The sequence below is a fragment of the Dacryopinax primogenitus genome (genome assembly GCF_000292625.1).
Source record: "Dacryopinax primogenitus strain DJM-731 SS1 chromosome Unknown DACRYscaffold_8, whole genome shotgun sequence".
Taxonomy (NCBI): Eukaryota; Fungi; Basidiomycota; class Dacrymycetes; order Dacrymycetales; family Dacrymycetaceae; genus Dacryopinax; species Dacryopinax primogenitus.
This window is the reverse complement of record NW_024467205.1, coordinates 938158-954764: the sequence shown is the minus strand read 5'-3', so window position 1 is coordinate 954764 and position 16607 is coordinate 938158. Positions and strand designations below refer to the sequence as shown.

General features: G+C 53.6%; 10 protein-coding genes across 10 annotated transcripts; 6 read left to right on the top strand and 4 right to left on the bottom strand.

Annotated features, from left to right (window-relative positions):
• Positions 1-261: 261 nt before the first annotated feature.
• DACRYDRAFT_22037 (phosphatase 1 catalytic subunit alpha-like protein) lies at positions 262-2449 on the top strand. The gene is made up of 7 exons (XM_040772650.1): positions 262-509; positions 723-854; positions 919-1149; positions 1206-1382; positions 1438-1724; positions 1780-1872; positions 1923-2449. The coding sequence occupies exons 1-7, from the start codon at positions 449-451 to the stop codon at positions 1932-1934; spliced, it is 993 nt and encodes a 330-aa protein (XP_040629261.1). The 5' UTR covers positions 262-448; the 3' UTR covers positions 1935-2449.
• A 111-nt stretch (positions 2450-2560) lies between these two features.
• Positions 2561-3545, bottom strand: DACRYDRAFT_116076 (uncharacterized protein; the record flags this gene model as incomplete). The annotated part of the gene is made up of 6 exons (XM_040770130.1): positions 3323-3545; positions 3145-3277; positions 2958-3098; positions 2831-2910; positions 2627-2780; positions 2561-2574 (listed from the first exon to the last, which is right to left on the bottom strand). Exons 1-6 carry the CDS (start codon positions 3485-3487, stop codon positions 2561-2563), a joined length of 687 nt encoding a protein of 228 aa, XP_040629260.1. The 5' UTR covers positions 3488-3545.
• Positions 3546-4647: 1102 nt separating this feature from the next.
• On the top strand, positions 4648-5798 carry DACRYDRAFT_22035 (ubiquitin-conjugating enzyme E2). The gene is made up of 5 exons (XM_040772649.1): positions 4648-4705; positions 4914-4963; positions 5072-5167; positions 5224-5407; positions 5463-5798. Exons 2-5 carry the CDS (start codon positions 4940-4942, stop codon positions 5600-5602), a joined length of 444 nt encoding a protein of 147 aa, XP_040629259.1. The 5' UTR covers positions 4648-4705; positions 4914-4939; the 3' UTR covers positions 5603-5798.
• Positions 5799-5893: 95 nt separating this feature from the next.
• DACRYDRAFT_116074 (uncharacterized protein) lies at positions 5894-6598 on the bottom strand (the record flags this gene model as incomplete). The annotated part of the gene is made up of 2 exons (XM_040770129.1): positions 5894-6040; positions 6104-6598. One exon carries the CDS (start codon positions 6596-6598, stop codon positions 6119-6121), a length of 480 nt encoding a protein of 159 aa, XP_040629258.1. The 3' UTR covers positions 5894-6040; positions 6104-6118.
• An 815-nt stretch (positions 6599-7413) lies between these two features.
• DACRYDRAFT_79168 (uncharacterized protein) lies at positions 7414-8106 on the top strand (the record flags this gene model as incomplete). The annotated part of the gene is made up of 2 exons (XM_040776380.1): positions 7414-7838; positions 7887-8106. The coding sequence occupies 2 exons, from the start codon at positions 7414-7416 to the stop codon at positions 7924-7926; spliced, it is 465 nt and encodes a 154-aa protein (XP_040629257.1). The 3' UTR covers positions 7927-8106.
• Positions 8107-8409: 303 nt separating this feature from the next.
• On the bottom strand, positions 8410-9440 carry DACRYDRAFT_94700 (UreD-domain-containing protein; the record flags this gene model as incomplete). The annotated part of the gene is made up of 3 exons (XM_040777239.1): positions 8410-9039; positions 9100-9301; positions 9421-9440. The coding sequence occupies 3 exons, from the start codon at positions 9438-9440 to the stop codon at positions 8410-8412; spliced, it is 852 nt and encodes a 283-aa protein (XP_040629256.1).
• Positions 9441-9452: 12 nt separating this feature from the next.
• DACRYDRAFT_66474 (WD40 repeat-like protein) lies at positions 9453-10763 on the top strand. Its single transcript, XM_040775816.1, has 7 exons — positions 9453-9603; positions 9651-9698; positions 9750-9834; positions 9887-10130; positions 10174-10246; positions 10299-10364; positions 10414-10763. Exons 1-7 carry the CDS (start codon positions 9527-9529, stop codon positions 10736-10738), a joined length of 918 nt encoding a protein of 305 aa, XP_040629255.1. The 5' UTR covers positions 9453-9526; the 3' UTR covers positions 10739-10763.
• Positions 10764-12083: 1320 nt separating this feature from the next.
• DACRYDRAFT_22033 (uncharacterized protein) lies at positions 12084-13525 on the top strand (the record flags this gene model as incomplete). Its single annotated transcript, XM_040772648.1, has 1 exon — positions 12084-13525. A coding segment is annotated over exon 1 (802 nt), but the record flags the coding sequence as incomplete, so codon positions are not given.
• Positions 13526-13900: 375 nt separating this feature from the next.
• DACRYDRAFT_116070 (uncharacterized protein) lies at positions 13901-14507 on the bottom strand (the record flags this gene model as incomplete). The annotated part of the gene is made up of 5 exons (XM_040770128.1): positions 14496-14507; positions 14428-14449; positions 14342-14382; positions 14207-14287; positions 13901-14044 (listed from the first exon to the last, which is right to left on the bottom strand). Exons 1-5 carry the CDS (start codon positions 14499-14501, stop codon positions 13901-13903), a joined length of 294 nt encoding a protein of 97 aa, XP_040629253.1. The 5' UTR covers positions 14502-14507.
• Positions 14508-14684: 177 nt separating this feature from the next.
• DACRYDRAFT_22031 (uncharacterized protein) lies at positions 14685-16585 on the top strand. Its single transcript, XM_040772647.1, has 6 exons — positions 14685-14763; positions 14827-15057; positions 15128-15281; positions 16009-16147; positions 16200-16293; positions 16345-16585. Exons 1-6 carry the CDS (start codon positions 14731-14733, stop codon positions 16408-16410), a joined length of 717 nt encoding a protein of 238 aa, XP_040629252.1. The 5' UTR covers positions 14685-14730; the 3' UTR covers positions 16411-16585.
• Positions 16586-16607: the final 22 nt, after the last annotated feature.

Below are 16607 nucleotides of genomic sequence, written 5' to 3'. Positions count from 1 at the left end.
GCAGTGTTGTGTCTACATAGCACAAGGGCGACCCGGATTCGGAGAGAGTTTCGCTGCATAATAATATTGTGGGGACATTTGGCACCGCACCGCTTCATCCTGCTCCCGCGTCGGTCCCCTTCCAGTCTTTCCTGCTTGCCATCCACCACCCCTGCACCCCCACCACCACCTCCTCGCTGCCTACCTCTTGCCAACCCGTCTTCCTCTTCCCTCTCCCTCATCCTATTCATATATTTCAAACAATCAACCTGACGACGGGTGCTGGTCTGCAGCATCACTATACTCACGCCTCTCGCGGCTCGAAGCAACCTCAGCTTAAGCCGCTCACGTAACCTAAACAACCCATCCGATCGCCCTCCCACACGACAAGCCTTACTATTCAGCATCCCAACTCCCTTCCTTTCACCCCTCCCCATCTCCCACATCAACCTACCCGCGCAGGCAAGACATGATGTCCGAACCGCAGGCAGAGATAGATTTGGATTCCGTCATTGATCGGCTGCTGGAAGGTGCGTTCTTTTCTTGTTATATTCGGCTTTTGTGAGGGCACGCGGCATGCTGGAAGTTCAAGGGAAGGTTGGGGTGGAATGAGGGCGCCTGGGGTTGGTCTAGAAAGGGGAAGAAGTGGTCCGCGGAGTCGTCTCCGGCCAGTTGCGCAGTTTTCACAGTGTATCGCGTGAGCAAGGACCAGTTCAGCTGACTGCGCGTTTCGCTGTATTCAGTGAGGGGAAACCGGCCAGGCAAGCCAGTACAGCTACAGGAGTACGAAATCAAGTACTTGTGCACAAAAGCACGCGAGATCTTCATCAACCAGCCTATACTACTCGAGCTGGAGGCTCCTATCAAGATTTGCGGTGAGTGACGCATTCGACTTCTCTTACCTCGCCCATGTCCTGATCTGCTATCCCCTCGATATAGGCGATATACACGGGCAGTACTACGACTTGCTTCGGTTGTTCGAGTACGGTGGATTCCCTCCTGAGGCCAACTATCTCTTCCTAGGCGACTACGTGGATCGGGGGAAGCAGTCCCTTGAAACCATCTGCTTGCTGCTCGCTTACAAGATCAAGTACCCCGAAAACTTCTTTATCCTCAGGGGCAATCATGAGTGTGCCAGTATTAACCGCATTTACGGTTTCTATGACGAATGTGCGTTAAAGTCCGCTAACGTCATATCTGAATTTAGCTGATCAATTCCTTTTTAGGTAAGCGGCGGTACAACATCAAGTTATGGAAGACCTTCACCGATTGCTTCAATTGCCTGCCCATCGCTGCAATAATCGACGAGAAAATCTTCACGATGCACGGTGGCCTCAGCCCAGACTTGCAGAGCATGGAGCAGATTAGGCGCGTGATGAGACCAACCGATGTGCCTGATACAGGTGCGTGGTGGAACACGACCCCAATGCACATTGATTCCTTACACGTGTTGGCCAGGCCTTCTTTGCGACCTGTTGTGGTCGGATCCCGACAAGGATATCACCGGTTGGAGCGAAAACGATCGTGGCGTGTCATTTACGTTCGGACCAGACGTCGTGTCGCGATTCCTGCAGAAGCACGATATGGATCTTATCTGCCGTGCGCATCAAGTCGTAGAAGATGGGTACGAATTCTTCGCCAAGCGGCAGCTTGTCACGCTCTTCTCTGCGCCGAACTATTGCGGAGAATTCGATAATGCAGGCGCCATGATGAGTGTGGATGAGACACTACTGTGCTCATTCCAGGTATGTGGCTGTTCTCACCTCAAAGGATCATCAGAAACTGATTTGTCTTTTGCAGATCTTGAAGCCGGCAGAGAAGAAAAAGTATCCTGGTTACGGTGGGATGAACATGGGAGGAAACAGGCCTGTAACGCCTCCGCGAAACAAGAAGGTATGGTAATTGACATATCGCAATGTCTTCTTATCTAACACGTTCATCAGGGTAAGGCGTAAAGAAGCATATACCAAGGTGTGCATTCGGTAGCACCATGAAATCGGATGGACGAGTGCGTCCAGGAGCAGGTCGAGAGATGTATGCGGAAGTGTTGGGCCCTTTGCTGCAATGACGACGCGATTGTAGATGTATCCTTTCCCAGGTTCTCTTACCCCTCATACCTCTCTCCCGCCTTTCTTTCGCGCCCGTTTCAGCCTAATGGTTACCCACTGTCGTGCACAGGCAGCCGCAGCAGCCCCCTACGCTCCTTTTCTTCATTCATTCCTTCCCTCTCCATCCTGACCCTGATCCTCGTCTCGTGCTCTGTACGTCATGCGCGTCTGGCTTACATATATCTGTGTTTTTTTCTGCTTCTCCTGGTTCCCCATCCCTTTCTCCTACTCCTCCACAATCTTACACATCCGCCATCCGTGGCTTGTGCCGCTTGAACCATTCATTCATCCCAATCATGATCCCGATGCCTAGTCGTACGTAGCCTAAATGTGAAATAGGGCCTCTCAGACCCATGTTCCGCCAAAGAGAACGTTACGCGTAGTCTTTGAGATTACAGAGATGTTCATTAAGGACAGCCGAGGTAACATACACGTGCCGCGTGTGAATAATATGGGCGCCCAGAGAAGGAAGTTCAATCGTAATCGCCTGTGTATTGATGAGAACCGGATCAGATATCGAAATGAACAAGACTTGCCACCGCGATCACCGTCATCGTTCCCATCATCGTCGTCATCAGCTTCTCCATTGTCGAAGTAGTTAGCTTCATAATCATCCCCCCCTTCCAAGTCTTCTACATCATAGTCGTCCTGCTGTTCTTCTTCGTCGTCATCCAGGTCGTCATCGTTCGCTTTCTGCTTGACAGTCAGCAAGCAATATCGCGAGGTTTGGTGACGCAACGCACCCCTTCACCATCTTTATCGTCAATCCCAAGGGCATCGATGTCCAGCTTTCTCTTTCGTTTCTGCTTCTTCGGTTCCACAACTTGAAAGTCCGTTAGCACAGATCAGCATTGCAAACAGCTCACACACCTCTCTGCTTCTTCGTCGGGTTGAAGTACCCATCCCACAAACTAGCAGGAAAAAACTCCTGATTCAGGTCTTCCGCTCTCAACCCGATCTTCACTTCTATCTTCTCCTTCTGCCTCAAATGGTCAAACCATCGCTCGATCTCTTCTTTTCGTCAGCTTTATCTCGATGTTTAAGGAGAAGGACACACCATTGTTCCGCTTGCTCTGCTCTTCAACAATCCAGTACTTCCCACCCTTCATCCGTTCTACTATCTCAACCTGGTACTGGACGGCCTTGCTCTCCCTCGCTTCGAGAGGGGTCATACTGGGGATATCCATCGGCTACGTATGGTCAGCTGGTTCATAAGTGGGGGCACAGGGGCGGACAGGATATTGAGCAGAGGGAGCAGCCATGCTGGCTTGAATATCTCGAAAGTCGACACCAGGTGGGAGGGAGGGGCCGCCGAACGATCCTCGACCACGACCGAAACCGCCTCGTCCTCCCCCACGCCCACCGCGACCACCGCGACCACCGCCGCCGCGTCCAGACATTGCCGGCTGAGTTCAGAGGTGTTGCCCGGGCTCAAGAGATAGAAATAGATAGCAGATTGAGTATGTCTGCAGGTAAAGCGATACGAGTCGAGGCTGAGGGTATATAGCTAGTGCACCTGGTCCTGAATGATGGGTTGAAATATGGTGAACAACATCTTGTCAGGGTCGGCGACCCTGTCATCATGCAATCAACTCGGAGCCGAGTTTATTCCGGATCAGGCAATCACCTTAAGCTTGACGGTCTCTTCTCGGGATCTTCCCGCGTTCTGGGAAGATCGAACCAAGCCCCAACCATAAGAAGATCAGGCCATGATCGAATCATGTGACTGTGCCTGATGGGGCATTGGGTCTGCTGTACCTGAAGATCTTCCAGACTTACTTGCTGATTCTGGAATCAGCCACCGTCATGGTCCAGAATATACAAGCAAGATATGGTCAGCTGCGCCCAATCTTTGGACAAAATCCGGATTTCCGAACGAGGAAATCCATAGGCGGGATTGGAACATCGACAGCAGTAGTATCCGGAAGGAAGGGCACCAACAATGATCAGAGTTGTGGATATTCTACGAAAATCGGCGAATGTGGTCGGGTCCCGCACACCCCCTATGGTACATCTCGCCATTGGTGGATGGTCCGCCTAGTCAGTAGCGGACGAGTGGAGGCGGGTCTGGCCATTTTTTCTCGCAGAGAAAATAGCACATTTGCTATACGTCGAAGTAGCAGTTGTATCTGAAGGAGGTGGAATGGATATTCCCGGGTTTGGCGCCCATTGAGAAATGCCGAGGTTGAACTTGCTGCACGAGTTGTGGGCATGTTCACCGTGCGCTCACGGAATGCGCCAGTGTGTTCCTTATCGATTCAGGCGGAATCAAATTGGTTTATTCGAGTGTAAATGTAGAAATAGTTCAAGCTGATGCGGATGATTCGCGGGTGGTAGAGAGAGTTGGACGACGGTAAACCATGGCCAAGGGGTAATGGTGCGACGTATAAGGCAAGCTGTGCAAATTGGTAAACCCGGGATATGCGACGTAAGAGGAGGAAGGGAGAGGAGACCCGGGTCCTTTTAAGGAGAGCGGAAGCACATGTGCTATCGCCTCGCTGGTCGCTCTTCAAACGAGGCAGAACCCCTCATCATCGCCCCCTCAACCCTCTTCATCCTCGTCCACCACCGTCTCCCCCCGCCACTCGACAGCATCCTCCTCTCCTTCCTTGTCCTCGGTGAGTATTATTCTCATATTATTGTTTCCATTCGAGCACACTGCGGTTGCCAAGTGGATGTCGGATAACAGCCTTCTGCCGGCCCCAGCCTTTGTTCCCGCCTTTTCCACGTTAGTCATGCGCCGTCACGGTCGCATCGCTTTCACCCTATATAACCCTACCGTCTTCATTGTCGCGCATGTACTCTTGCTGATCTCTTGTCTCCCAGCACTCATCTAATATCCCCTTTCTGCAATGGCCCTCAAGCGCATTAACAAGGTGAGTAGTCCATCTACGGCGGAAGCGCCTGTGTCGCACGACACACATGAGGCATCCAGCCCGCTCAGCTGTGAACGCATACACTGACACCTTTCCCGCGTGTTACAGGAACTGATCGATCTCGGACGTGACCCGCCATCGTCATGCAGCGCCGGTCCGACGGGTGACAACATGTTCCAATGGCAGGCGACCATCATGGGTCCTGTTAGTGCTTTCCGATGCAGCTTATGCTTCATGTATGCTAATACAGGTACTGTTAGAGCGACTCCCCCTACGCTGGAGGGGTTTTCTTCCTTTCTATCTCCTTCCCTACCGACTATCCCTTCAAGCCTCCTAAAGTCTCGTTTACCACGAAGATCTATCACCCCAACATCAACTCCAATGGCTCGATCTGTCTCGATATCCTAAGGGATCAGTGGTCCCCAGCTCTGACGATCTCGAAAGGTGCGTACCTTCTTTATCCTCGTTCCGTTTCGCTCGATCTCACGGTGCTCTGCAGTACTCCTTTCGATCTGCTCAATGTTGACCGACCCCAACCCGGACGACCCGCTCGTGCCGGACATTGCGCACCTCTACAAGACGGACCGCGCGCGGTACGAGGCGACGGCACGGGAGTGGACGCGGAAGTATGCTATGTGATTGAACGGACGCGCCGAACTCCTCAGACGCGGTTCCCGTCCTTACAGTCACGCGGTGTGCCCGGTCATGTATATCACATCATGTCATGCCCTCCCTTCCAATCCTTCTCGTTACGCCCCCATTGTGCAATGATTGATGTTTACAAAGAGTCTGTCGTGCAATCCAGAGATGTTGTCGAATACACAGCGAATGTGAATATGACCGTAAATGTGTGAGTGCTTTGTCTGGCTCATTGTCCGCAGGACTACTCAGAAGATCATCCGGACTCACACAGGCCCTTTGTGTGTGTCGCCGCAATCAAAGTATACATTCCGCTTAACTCTGCTATTCAAACATGCCAACCAATTCTCGAAGGATTTCTTAATTCTACAAAATGCCCATTACTTGTCACCCGCTACTCCTCCCATATTCTCATAAAGCTTCGGAAGACCGTACAACCTACGAAAGGAGGACAGATATGTTATGGCTTCCATCATAACGTCTGGAGAAGGTATGACTCACTGGATATACCCAGCCTCACTCAACGACCTTGTAGTAAGCGGGTTGCACGACCCTTCCAGGATAAGGTGCCAATCCATGGTTGTTGCGAGGGGACTGGTTATCCCATGCTTCTTTGGTGAGCTGTAAACCAGACCCAGCGAGGAACCCTCGTTGTTGGAGAAAATCGAGGAAGCCGATCATGGTACTAGAGAGGTCCGTGTAGGTCGACCTAGCTTCACTGTTATTTCTCAGAAGGGTGGCGAAATCTCGATGACATTGTTGAAAGCCGGAGACGAGGGATGAAGGGATATGAGCGACCTTGAGGAAGATCCAGACACCGTGTGTCGCGCCGTCGTTGATGCTTCCCCCATGATGCCAATAAACGGTGTCGAAGGGACCGAATTCAGCTTCTGCACGGTAGCATTGTCCCCTTTGGTAATCCTGAAAGACGACTTCGTAGCGTTTGTCCCCGGAATAAATACGAAGGTAGATCCCTCCGACGTCGAGATCAGCCATTGATTGAGGAGAAAGTAAGAGCAAGGTGGTGTCATGCTGTCCTGGCATACTCTTAAATAATGGCAATTCATTGAACACGTGTCTTGTCCATGTTCCGGAAGTTAGCTTCCGTGCCGAGACTCAACTTGAATGTCGTTAGTATCCAAACAGCTTCGGTATGTACTGTACTACCCAATACTAGTGAGCAGTCTGCTTCTCGCAATGTCCCCATATTTCTCTCCGTTGGATGTAAGTCATAAATCGATCCTATTCGGGACCAGTTGATGGTCTTCCTGCAGATGATCAGATTTTGGCCTTGGGGACGTGTCGGATGCCCCGTGATAGACACCCCTCACGAACTGCCCTTCCTCGCCAGGCTCTGGCGTCTTTTTCCGGTTCGGTTTCGATTTTATGTCTACCGAATACTTGCCTACACATCACCACGGCCATCCGGCCGCATGCGCTTTCAAGGGTCATTTAAAGTTGGCTTTGGGTTACCTCTCTACCTAAAAGGTGATTATGGCATCAAATTGATCGAACCCCATGCGATGTACCTTCTTCAGCGACATACCAACATACCATCCCCGAGATTCCTCGATTTCGTTACGCATGATTAACGCGGTGAAACAATGTGCTACATTCTTATGACCGCATTACCCGGAAAGACGTTGCGTGAAGTCCTGGAAACTCTGTCGCCAGACGAGATCGTCGACATCGGGATGGACCTTCGAACGCACTTGTCCGAACTTCGCCGTATACCGAATCCTTATCCAACTCAAGTCTGCGGTGCATCTGGAGGTGAATGGCTGGCGACCCATTTTCATTATAGATGGGATATGCCGGTATTTGAAGATGTGGCTGCGTTCCATGCCTGGATCAAGAGCCTGACCAGGCAGTATTGGCCATTGGTCCAACCGAAGCTGGAAAAGACATTTGCCAAATACGACAACACACCTACCGTATTCACTCATGGAGATATCGCGGACCACAACATTCTGATCGACGGGGGAAGGATTTCAGGATTGATCGATTGGGAGACGTCCGGTTGGATGCCGTATTATTGGGAGAATGTATGTTGTGAGGAAGTGGGCCCACCGAAGGCGTTCAAGAAGGTGGTTGAGATCGCATTGGCTGACTTTGGAGCGGGCGAAGGAGAGGGCATATCTCAGGCTGCCGAAACAACCAACAACCGCCCGCCACGTGAATTTATGACAAAGGAACAGCGACGATATTTTTACGGGGATAATTGTCTTGACGAGAGGTATGCTGGTACCATTTGGGATGACTTGGGACTGATTGGTTGGTGCAGCGACAATTCTGTACCGGAACTCCCTGCGATCATTCAGTAAAGAAAATAGCGAAACAGCGCTGTCAAGGATGGGGCAGGCGCGTCTGATGAGGACATGTAATTGGCAATTACGTGGGTACATGAAGAACCCAATCTTGTCTTAACAACGATGTGGTTTGGTGGTGCTTATTGATAACGTCGTGATTCTGCCTAGGATAATCTGCTCAGCTTCTGTCTCTTGTTCTACACAGTTCGTCAGCATGCATATAGCATGGAAACGTTGAAGCGAATACAGGATGCATACCAATACCTATAAGAGTAGCTGCAGGCAGCCTCTGGTAGCAAGCTGGTATCGGCACCGCCCTTGCCTGAGAAAGGCATGAAGACCATCGTCTAGGAGTGGACGGGGTGAAATTTTCTAATAGCACCTGGGTGAATTGGTCGCGAAAAACAAATTAGAAGCCACATACATCTAAGAGCTTGCCGAACCCCTCGTACCTCTAACGGCCATGCTTTGAGAGACTGCGCATGTGTCGAATTTGCCTCAAACGAATGCCTTGTCATATACGTCCCTCCCCACCACCTCGCTCGCCCCGCTCAGAGCGTCCTTCAGCCAAAGTCTGACCATCTCCGTCTCTCTCCCTGTGCACCTCACTACCGCGCCGTCCCCGCCCTCCCCGTTTCTCCCCTTTTCGGCCTTTCCTAGTATGCTCAGGCTCCATACAAATTCGTCCGGCTTGGACCGCTGCATCTGCTCGATCTTCTCGTACCGTTCTTTCAGCGCTCTCAAGACTCCCTGCACCAGCGGACCGAAGAGGAACACGTTCGCGTAGCAGGCGTAGGGCTGCATTCGTCTGCCCAGCTCACCCTGCTCGAGGAGTAACACATCCCTCACCACCCTCTTGCCTTGTACGAAAACCTCGTTCGCGCTCCGGTACTTCCCTAGTGCCCAGACTTCACCTCGCGCTGCCCGGCCTGAGGTGAACCAGTCAAGGATTATCGCGCTTGCGGAGGGGTGGAGGGTGAATGTCTGTACTTGGGAGTAATAAGATTCGGCGTAGGGGGTAATGGGATCCGGGAGGAGGAGAAGAAGAGAGTGGGCATGTACGTTTGCGTGCAAATGTTGCTGGGTTCGGTTGGACGGATCTCGAGCCCGGAAGACTTTCGTCGACCCCTGCGACGAGTTAGACAGTTAGACAGTTAGACAGTCGCAGTTGCGTGGGTAAATCCATACCTGAGTGAGGAGCACCAGCCTAGCGCCTTCCTGCACCTCTACATCCAACTCTATCTTATCCCCACCTACGAGTCCCCCACCATAAGAAAGCACATAGACGATCCTCACCGGTCCTGGTGCATCTGCGTGCGAAGGTGGAGAGAGGAGCTTGAGCGGGTAGGAGTATGAGAGCTCGCTGAACGATGCAGAGGTGGATGTTGGGCTGTGGGCGTGGAGCGAGAGTCGGCCGTGGGCGTGAGAGGGATGTCGCTGCGGTGCGGCCATGAGCCATCGAGGAGAGGCACTGATATAAGCGCCAGACGCGCGCTTCTTGCCAACGACCATGCCCTCCGTTCCGGCATTCTTCACCACCACACTACTGCATCCTGCTGACTCTCTCTCTGTCCTTCCTTCTAATGATTCTGACAGATCTGTGCTCGCTTGTGGGATGTACAGGCTGATCGAGGGAACTCCCCAGCGAAGAGTAGGGGGAGTAGTACTATGGGAGGTGACGGAGGATGGGTTGTATGTCAAACTTAACGCTGATACATCTCTTCCTGACTGAAGGGCAGGAACGAACTTTCGACGTGCGAATCTGCAGGAGTTCTGGATCTACACTGGTACGTCCAGTTCGCTGTGCTTTTGGTTTGCTAACTTGAACACCGCTCCAGGGCAAGAAGAGCAGACGGAACGCCGCTCTTGCTCACAGCCAACGCAGAGGGTAACCTCAACCTATACACCTATGGCTTGGCCCGCGTACGTCCCCCCTCCTTTCCTCTCAATGCTAAAACTGAAGCGGCCGCAGTAGTCCTCTCTCTCCTCGCACTCGAGCATATCATGTTCCTCCACCGCCCTAGCGCTCTCACTCTCCCTGCCTCCTTCCCCCTCTACACCCGCTTTAGGGGAAACGCTCGTTTCCCTCTCCAGCGGTGAATTGGCTCACTTGATACCACGGGAAGAGGGGCTAGAACTGGTGGGCGTGTGGAAAGCGCATGAACACGAGGCCTGGGTCGTTGCATGGGGTGCGGCGGAGCAAGGAGTGCTCTACTCAGGTGTGCGACTCCGTATCAGGGTTTCAAGTGCTGACTGGAATAGGGAGCGATGACCTTACGCTCAAAGGATGGGACTTGAGAGCAGGCACAGAAAGTCCGACGTTTGTCACTCGTCGGTATGACGTTTCTGGGATTTGGGACTCGAGACTGAGAACTCACTCGGTCCAGGTTTGACGCTGGAGTCGTATCAATCGTTCCTTCCCCATGGACACCACACCAGATTGCTGTCGGGACGTGAGTGCTGTCCATTTTCTTGTTTCGATGATCTCAATGTTTGGGGCAGGTATGATTCCCTTGTGAGGATATATGATACACGCGCCCCTCTCCGCCCTTTAGAGAGTTACAACGTCGCAGGTGGCGCGTGGCGTCTCCAGTTTCACCCTTCAGCAGCCAGGAAATCCGATCTTTTAGTAGCGGCGATGCACGGTGGTGCGGAGATCGTCCGTCTCTCTCCAGGAGCGGGAGAAGACTCCCAGGAAAGGACGAAGTTTGAGGGACACGAGAGTATGTGTTACGCGGCTAGATGGGTGACGACGGAGGGAGCGAGGGAGGATGTGGTTGCTAGTTGCTCGTTTTATGATCACAGGGTGTGTTTGTGGAGAGGTTGATGTAGGGGAGATGTTTGAGGTTTATGTTGGGAAAGTTGGGAACTTGATGTGGGAAAGGTGGATGGTTGTGAAACTAGGTGGTTCGCTTGCGTGAACATGCGTATCAAATATTAATGCTGTTTTCTATATCTCCACCTGTCAACTTGTTGGATCAGATGGTCTAGTGACTTGGAAGGTATACACATGACAGCGCCTCATTTGGTTCTTGTTAGGGCGGGGCAGGCCAAGATTTGCTTGAGAAGTGTGGTATGATTTATTGGTCGTGTGGTCATCCCTAACTGCGCAGCATTAGTTAAATAAATAAATTGTTCATTATCATGGTTAATATCACGTGAATCAGATTGAATGAAGTGAGACATCGGAAGCTAATGGCGATGAAACGAGCGTTCTGTGCATGGCAATCAGATCACATACGTCATTGATGTGTGCGATGATGAGTGCCAAGAACGGAGATCGCCAGGAAGTGTGTCAAGAGATGCCGAGCAACGCTTAGCATAGCATCAACGTTACCGCATTCGGCCCATGTCTTCCTCACACGTGTTTGAGAGGCATCGCCTGGGACATTCTAAAGGGCGCATACATCTAGCCCTCGACCTCTTACACACAGAATCACTCTTGACACTCTACCACCACCAACGCACGACAACAAACCCCCTCCTCGTCGTACAGGATGACGACCTCGACGCTGGATCCGTCGATAGCCTTCGCCTACTCTAAACGACACTTACAACCTCAAGTACAAGCGCTCTCCGATTTACAGCAGAGACCAAATGTGCTCATCCCTTCCAACTCACCGCTCGTGAAAGAGCTCAGCAACCCCGTCGTGTGGAAGGGAAAGGGAACTCCGAACACTGCTGAGGACAGAGAACCATGGACGCTCTCACTTGCCCCACTCGAAAGGTTCATAGCGACAAGGGACTTGCGGCGTGTCATCTTCCTCCTAGGAGGTATGTCCCTCTCTCCCACCCCGAATGAAGCTAACGCGAGTGTAGACCCTCCCGCAGTCGCCCTCTTACCACTCTTGACTTCCCCAGCCCTCGCAGGCTCTCTTCTCCTCCTTGGCTCCCTCTCCCCGTCCGCATCTCCACCTATTCTCCACCCCATGCCCCCAACACATCCTACAATTCGCACGCTCAAGCCCGAGCCTAAGTATGCTTCTCAGCCAGAAGCAGTTAGGGTGATGTACCTGCTCGAGAAAGGGGAGAAGGTCGCAAGAGCGTGGCGTAAACAGATGCATCTCGAGGCTCTGGGGCACCAGGCACAAACGAGGTGGAGCCAGTCACAGGCCGGGAGAGAACTGGATGAACTCAGCGAGCTCTCTTCGCCTGGCACCCCTCCTCTTGATCCATCTCGCCCGGATTCCAGCATAAGCACTAGCACAAGTATGAGCACCGCCGGCGGTATATTCTCCTTCTCTCGCCTCGGACGGCAGCCATCAGCACAGCCAAGCCCGATGCAAACCGAGAGAGCCTTCGACGCTATCGTTCTATTCCTGCCTAGCAATTGGCTCGCTATAGCCGGTGCCAGTGCAGGCACAAGCGACTTCGAGATGCGCGCCAATGCGTCGCATGCGCTGATGAAGCTTGCAATCTTGGTTAGTACGCTGTCGGCCCCTTTCTTGGTAGGCAAGCGGGAGCAAGAGGCTATCAGGGCCGGTATGAGTGCTGGCGGTGTGAGCGCCGGTGGGATCGACGACCGAAGGAGGAGCGGCGAGTCGAGCGTATCTAGTCTTCTCAGGCATGACCACGACTCTCCCGGCGAGAAACGCGGCATGCTTGGGATCCTCCGGCCGAAAATGCGCAAGCTCTCCGCCTCGTCGTCTACGTGTCGTCGGCCACCACCGCTACAGCTGACGCGCTCAGTATCCAACAACTCGGCCATAAGTACCGCAGCAAGCGGGAGCGCGCTGACCAATTCCCTTTCCTACGATTTCTCTGCATCACGCCCCCTTAACAGGCTCCGTCTCCCCGCTCAGCTGGTACACGTCCTCCCCGCAGGGCTGGACATGCAGACGCAGGCGACCCTCGCCCGCTCGCTTGACGGGTTCCTTGCCTCCTTCTCTTTCCCCCTACCTGCTTCCTCAGCCAGAGAAGCCCCAGACTCGCCAGGAGGCCTGGCCCTGCGTACCGTTCACACCTGCCTCCTCCCGCTCGGCGCCCTCTCAGACCCCCTCCCCCTTCCAGTAACAAGCGCGATCCGGCTCGTCCAAGCCGAGCAGAAGTTTTCCCCTCTTGAGCTGCTCGTCGCCGGCTGTCTGCTGCCCCCGGTAGGGCGAACGACCCGGTGGCTCCCCTCCCTCCACCCCCCCGACACTATCCTCTCACACAACTCGAATTCCGCCCTTTCACCTAGTCCGACGCTTAGTCTTTCCCCTATCCCTTCGGCCTCTATCCGTACCCCTCCCACAGGGTCGACGGATAACGAGCCCAGTCCGCTGCTGAGCCCCTCCAACCCCCTGGCAAGGCTGACCATACCCATCCGGAGTCATGTGCTCCATTCCCGCGCTGAGGAGATGGGGAAACACAGGAGTGGGCACAGGGACAGGCGCGGCTGGATGGGAAGGGACGAGGATGGTGTCATGCCCCAGCCTGATGAGAGCAGGGGGTCGTGGGACGGTGGAAAGGAGCGAGGGGTTGGGAAGAAGGAGGAGCCGGAGGAAGTGAAGACGCCTTCTACGGGTGGGAGCGTCGCTACGGTCAGGAAGCGTAGGTGGGGAAGACAGTACTGATCGCCTTGTGGAGGGAGCTTCCGTCGGTGGTTGTTGTATCACTATGCCTTTCCTCTTCGTTCTCTTCCCTTTTTTTTTTTTTGTTCGCCTTTCTGCCACACACCTTGTTTCACCTCTCACATATGGACAATCTTGATCTTCTGTTCTCGTCTCCTTTATCTCTGCATGCTGGCACGCGGACTTTGTTTATGATGTCTCCCGAAATCTTATGCTTAGATACGAAAGGGTGCCTGGATAGAATTAAAGGTTGGAATATGGAACTGGCATGCTTGTGCATTTCGGAGGTTGGTTGGGAGGTATGGTAGCGTGCGTTTCAACGAAAGATTGGCACAGAGACGCTTACGGAACAATGCGACTCGAATACGATGATCCACAGTGCATGGTGCATTATCATTTCTCTTTTCCCCACCCAGGCTACACACATTTCAAACGGCTCAAGACTCCTCAGGCAAAGGCTTGATAAGCCCCACTCCGATAGGTGCAGAGGTAGCCTTGATGTCGGCTTCTTGTTTCCCGACGTGGGCTTGGTGTGCTTGTTGGGTTTGGAGTTCGTGGCGGAGGGCTTTGGCACGCGCTTTCTGGGGTGGGGGTTAGTGGGGGATGATAGGGAGAGGAAAGAACGGAGGAAAGGAGTGAAGGGGATGTGATACGAAAGGGGTTGATGTGCGCCGGTATGAGCTAGAAAGCGAGGAAAGCAGAGCCCAAGACGGGGAAACGCAGTTGAATACAAGGACACGCACCTCTTGCGTGTGATGCAAGCATTCTACATAATCCTCCTTCTGTGCCTTGCACTGATTTGGGAAGTCAGCCTGTGCGTAACACTGTCCCCCTAGTCAGTCCTAGCCTATGCTGCTGGTGGAGGGAAAACGGCACACCTTGGCGAACTCCTGCCAGAATGGGAAACATCGGGATGGGCCTGGTCTGAGTTAGCTGGAGAGGGTGAAGATGGAGGAGGGCGTACCTCCTGTGTAGCCGAAACCGGACTGGAGAGTGTGAGATGAGGAGGGAGAGGAGAAGGAGAATGCTTACCGCCATGGTGTGTCTGTTGTGAGTGTGGGATGAGAGCGCTTCAGAGCACAATCAGGTGCAAGTTGCGGAAGGGCGAGGACCCCGAATGCACCGTCCGGGGTCCCATGCAGTGGAAGATGTAAAGCGGCGTCGTCGCGTTTTACTCCTTTCATCCTGACCACCACCATCACCCTCTTCACCGCCATCACCCACCCGCATCAACAACAGTGCCCATCCATCTCCCAATCATATAACAATGGCATCCGGTCTCGACAAGTCTCTCGATGATGTGCGCCCAGTCCGGCAAGTAACACCCGCAACACGCCTGCTTACGCGTTTCCAAATTCAATAGATGATCAAGTCCAAGCCGCGTCCTCAGCGTCGTCGTCGGGTTCCCACCGCAAAGGCCGCTGTCCTCGGGGCAGGCAATCTTGGTGCCGGTGCTGCGGTCAAGGCTGCTGCGCGTCAGGCTGCCCTACCAACCCCCAAAGCCGCGGAACCTACGGTCACCCAGGCGCAGCAAGAGGCCCGCAAGATAATCGTGTCGAACCTGCCCCTTGACGTGTCCGAGACACAGATCAAGGTCGACCTCTCTCCCGCTCTCGTATCTGTTCTATCCTGAATCGTGGCTCGCCTTTGCTCTCTCACTCTAGGAACTGTTCGGTACCACCGTCGGGAAGACGCGTGAGGTCAACCTCGCATTCAACAACAAGGGCCAGTCAAAGGGCATCGCTCACGTTACCTTCACCAACAAGGGTGACGGATTCAAGGCGTACAAGGAGTACAACGGTCGCCTGATCGATGCGAGTCAGTCACTTTCCATCCTTTTTGGCTTCTTCAGCGGGGACGTCGCGGGCGTCGGACGATGACTCACTGGCCGATCTCGGAGTCTCCGAGCCTGCGCGGTGTATCTCTCCTGACTAAGACACGCTCTTACCCTGCTTTGGACTGTCGCTCACCACTGGACTTCGGTCTCGAGTCGAGTCGTTTTCTATTGACTGTGCAGTCTGACCTCCGACTGAGGTCACGTTGACTCGTTCAGCGGACTGAGTCGTACTGTCCAAACATCCGATAAGCCCGCTACATGGTGGTGGAGGCACCAATCGTTGATGTATGCATCCCTCGCTCCTCTTGCCCGGGCATGAGTTGAGCTGCCTTGTCTCCCTCTTCGGAGGTCGAGCCCTGTAGTCTCCCTCGCATGCGAGGTTGAGCCGCCGACAAAACCGTCCTGATCAGACGTGTTTTGGCGATGTACTGCACCGCAGTACAAGGCATGAGGTTGAGCAAGGAGGAATGAGGTGGTCGCTTTAGGCGTCACAGACCGAGACCGTAGAAAAGGTGGTGAGCTCGCATCCCGGCAGAAAGTTCTCGTACGATCAGCATGAAGGAGTGTGCAAGGGACAGGAGCGGCCAGTAGCTGCATGGGTTTTCGTCTAGCCGTCCTCGTCCGCTCCCGTTCACGTATCTTGACCTTGCCTTGGTTCCGCCGAGCCTGATCGCAGAACTGATCATCCTCGTCTTCTGTTCATACCAGAGAGCCCGATGAAGATTGAACTCATCCTCGAACCGGTCAAGCCTGCTCCGCCTACGCTCGCCTCCCGCGTCGCACCCACCCCGAAGGTCGCCCCTGCTGCCCCTAGGGCTGCTACAAACGGCACTGCCTCAGCCACGAGGTACGGTTGTTTTTCGGGGATGAGTTTGGTGTACTTACTGGAACGGTACTAGGGGTGCTGCTGCTAGGGGACGTGGACGCGGTGGCCGTGGTGGTCGTACGAGGAGGGCCCCGAAGAGTGCCGCCGATTTAGACCAGGAGATGGAGGTGAGGCGTTTCAGTGCTTTGCCAACTGGCTGTGTTGACGTTGGACGGTAGGAGTACGTCGCGGCCCCTGCTACCGATGCGGGTGCGCCGGCTGCTGCTCCTGCTCCTGCGGCGTAATGTGCGGTAAGGGCATCATAGCTGTAATTCTCTGATTCTCTCTTGTACCTCGCTGTGATGCCTCCTACTTTTCTCTTTTTCCTTGTACCTGCGTTTGTCTGCCTATGTCTTCTAGTTCCCCACTTACTACACCCCAATCACAAATTTCAAGCGTGTGTGCGCGCTTCATGCCATCCCGAAGTATGGTAGCCACTGAT

What these genes read in the sequence shown, in the direction of transcription:
- DACRYDRAFT_22031 (XM_040772647.1), top strand. Translation starts at nt 14,731, where the DNA reads ATGGCATCCGGTCTCGACAAGTCTCTCGATGAT. An exon ending in TGTCCGAGACACAGATCAAG is followed by an intron (nt 15,058 to 15,127) that starts GTCGACCTCTCT and finishes CTCTCACTCTAG; the next exon opens with GAACTGTTCGGTACCACCGT. An exon ending in CGGTCGCCTGATCGATGCGA is followed by an intron (nt 15,282 to 16,008) that starts GTCAGTCACTTT and finishes TGTTCATACCAG; the next exon opens with AGAGCCCGATGAAGATTGAA.
- DACRYDRAFT_22037 (XM_040772650.1), top strand. Translation starts at nt 449, where the DNA reads ATGATGTCCGAACCGCAGGCAGAGATAGATTTGGATTCCGTCATTGAT. An exon ending in CATTGATCGGCTGCTGGAAG is followed by an intron (nt 510 to 722) that starts GTGCGTTCTTTT and finishes CGCTGTATTCAG; the next exon opens with TGAGGGGAAACCGGCCAGGC. An exon ending in GGCTCCTATCAAGATTTGCG is followed by an intron (nt 855 to 918) that starts GTGAGTGACGCA and finishes CCCTCGATATAG; the next exon opens with GCGATATACACGGGCAGTAC.
- DACRYDRAFT_22035 (XM_040772649.1), top strand. Translation starts at nt 4,940, where the DNA reads ATGGCCCTCAAGCGCATTAACAAG. An exon ending in CCCTCAAGCGCATTAACAAG is followed by an intron (nt 4,964 to 5,071) that starts GTGAGTAGTCCA and finishes CGCGTGTTACAG; the next exon opens with GAACTGATCGATCTCGGACG. An exon ending in AGGCGACCATCATGGGTCCT is followed by an intron (nt 5,168 to 5,223) that starts GTTAGTGCTTTC and finishes AGGTACTGTTAG; the next exon opens with AGCGACTCCCCCTACGCTGG.
- DACRYDRAFT_66474 (XM_040775816.1), top strand. Translation starts at nt 9,527, where the DNA reads ATGTACAGGCTGATCGAGGGAACTCCCCAGCGAAGAGTAGGGGGAGTA. An exon ending in GAGGTGACGGAGGATGGGTT is followed by an intron (nt 9,604 to 9,650) that starts GTATGTCAAACT and finishes ACTGAAGGGCAG; the next exon opens with GAACGAACTTTCGACGTGCG. An exon ending in CACCAGATTGCTGTCGGGAC is followed by an intron (nt 10,365 to 10,413) that starts GTGAGTGCTGTC and finishes TGTTTGGGGCAG; the next exon opens with GTATGATTCCCTTGTGAGGA.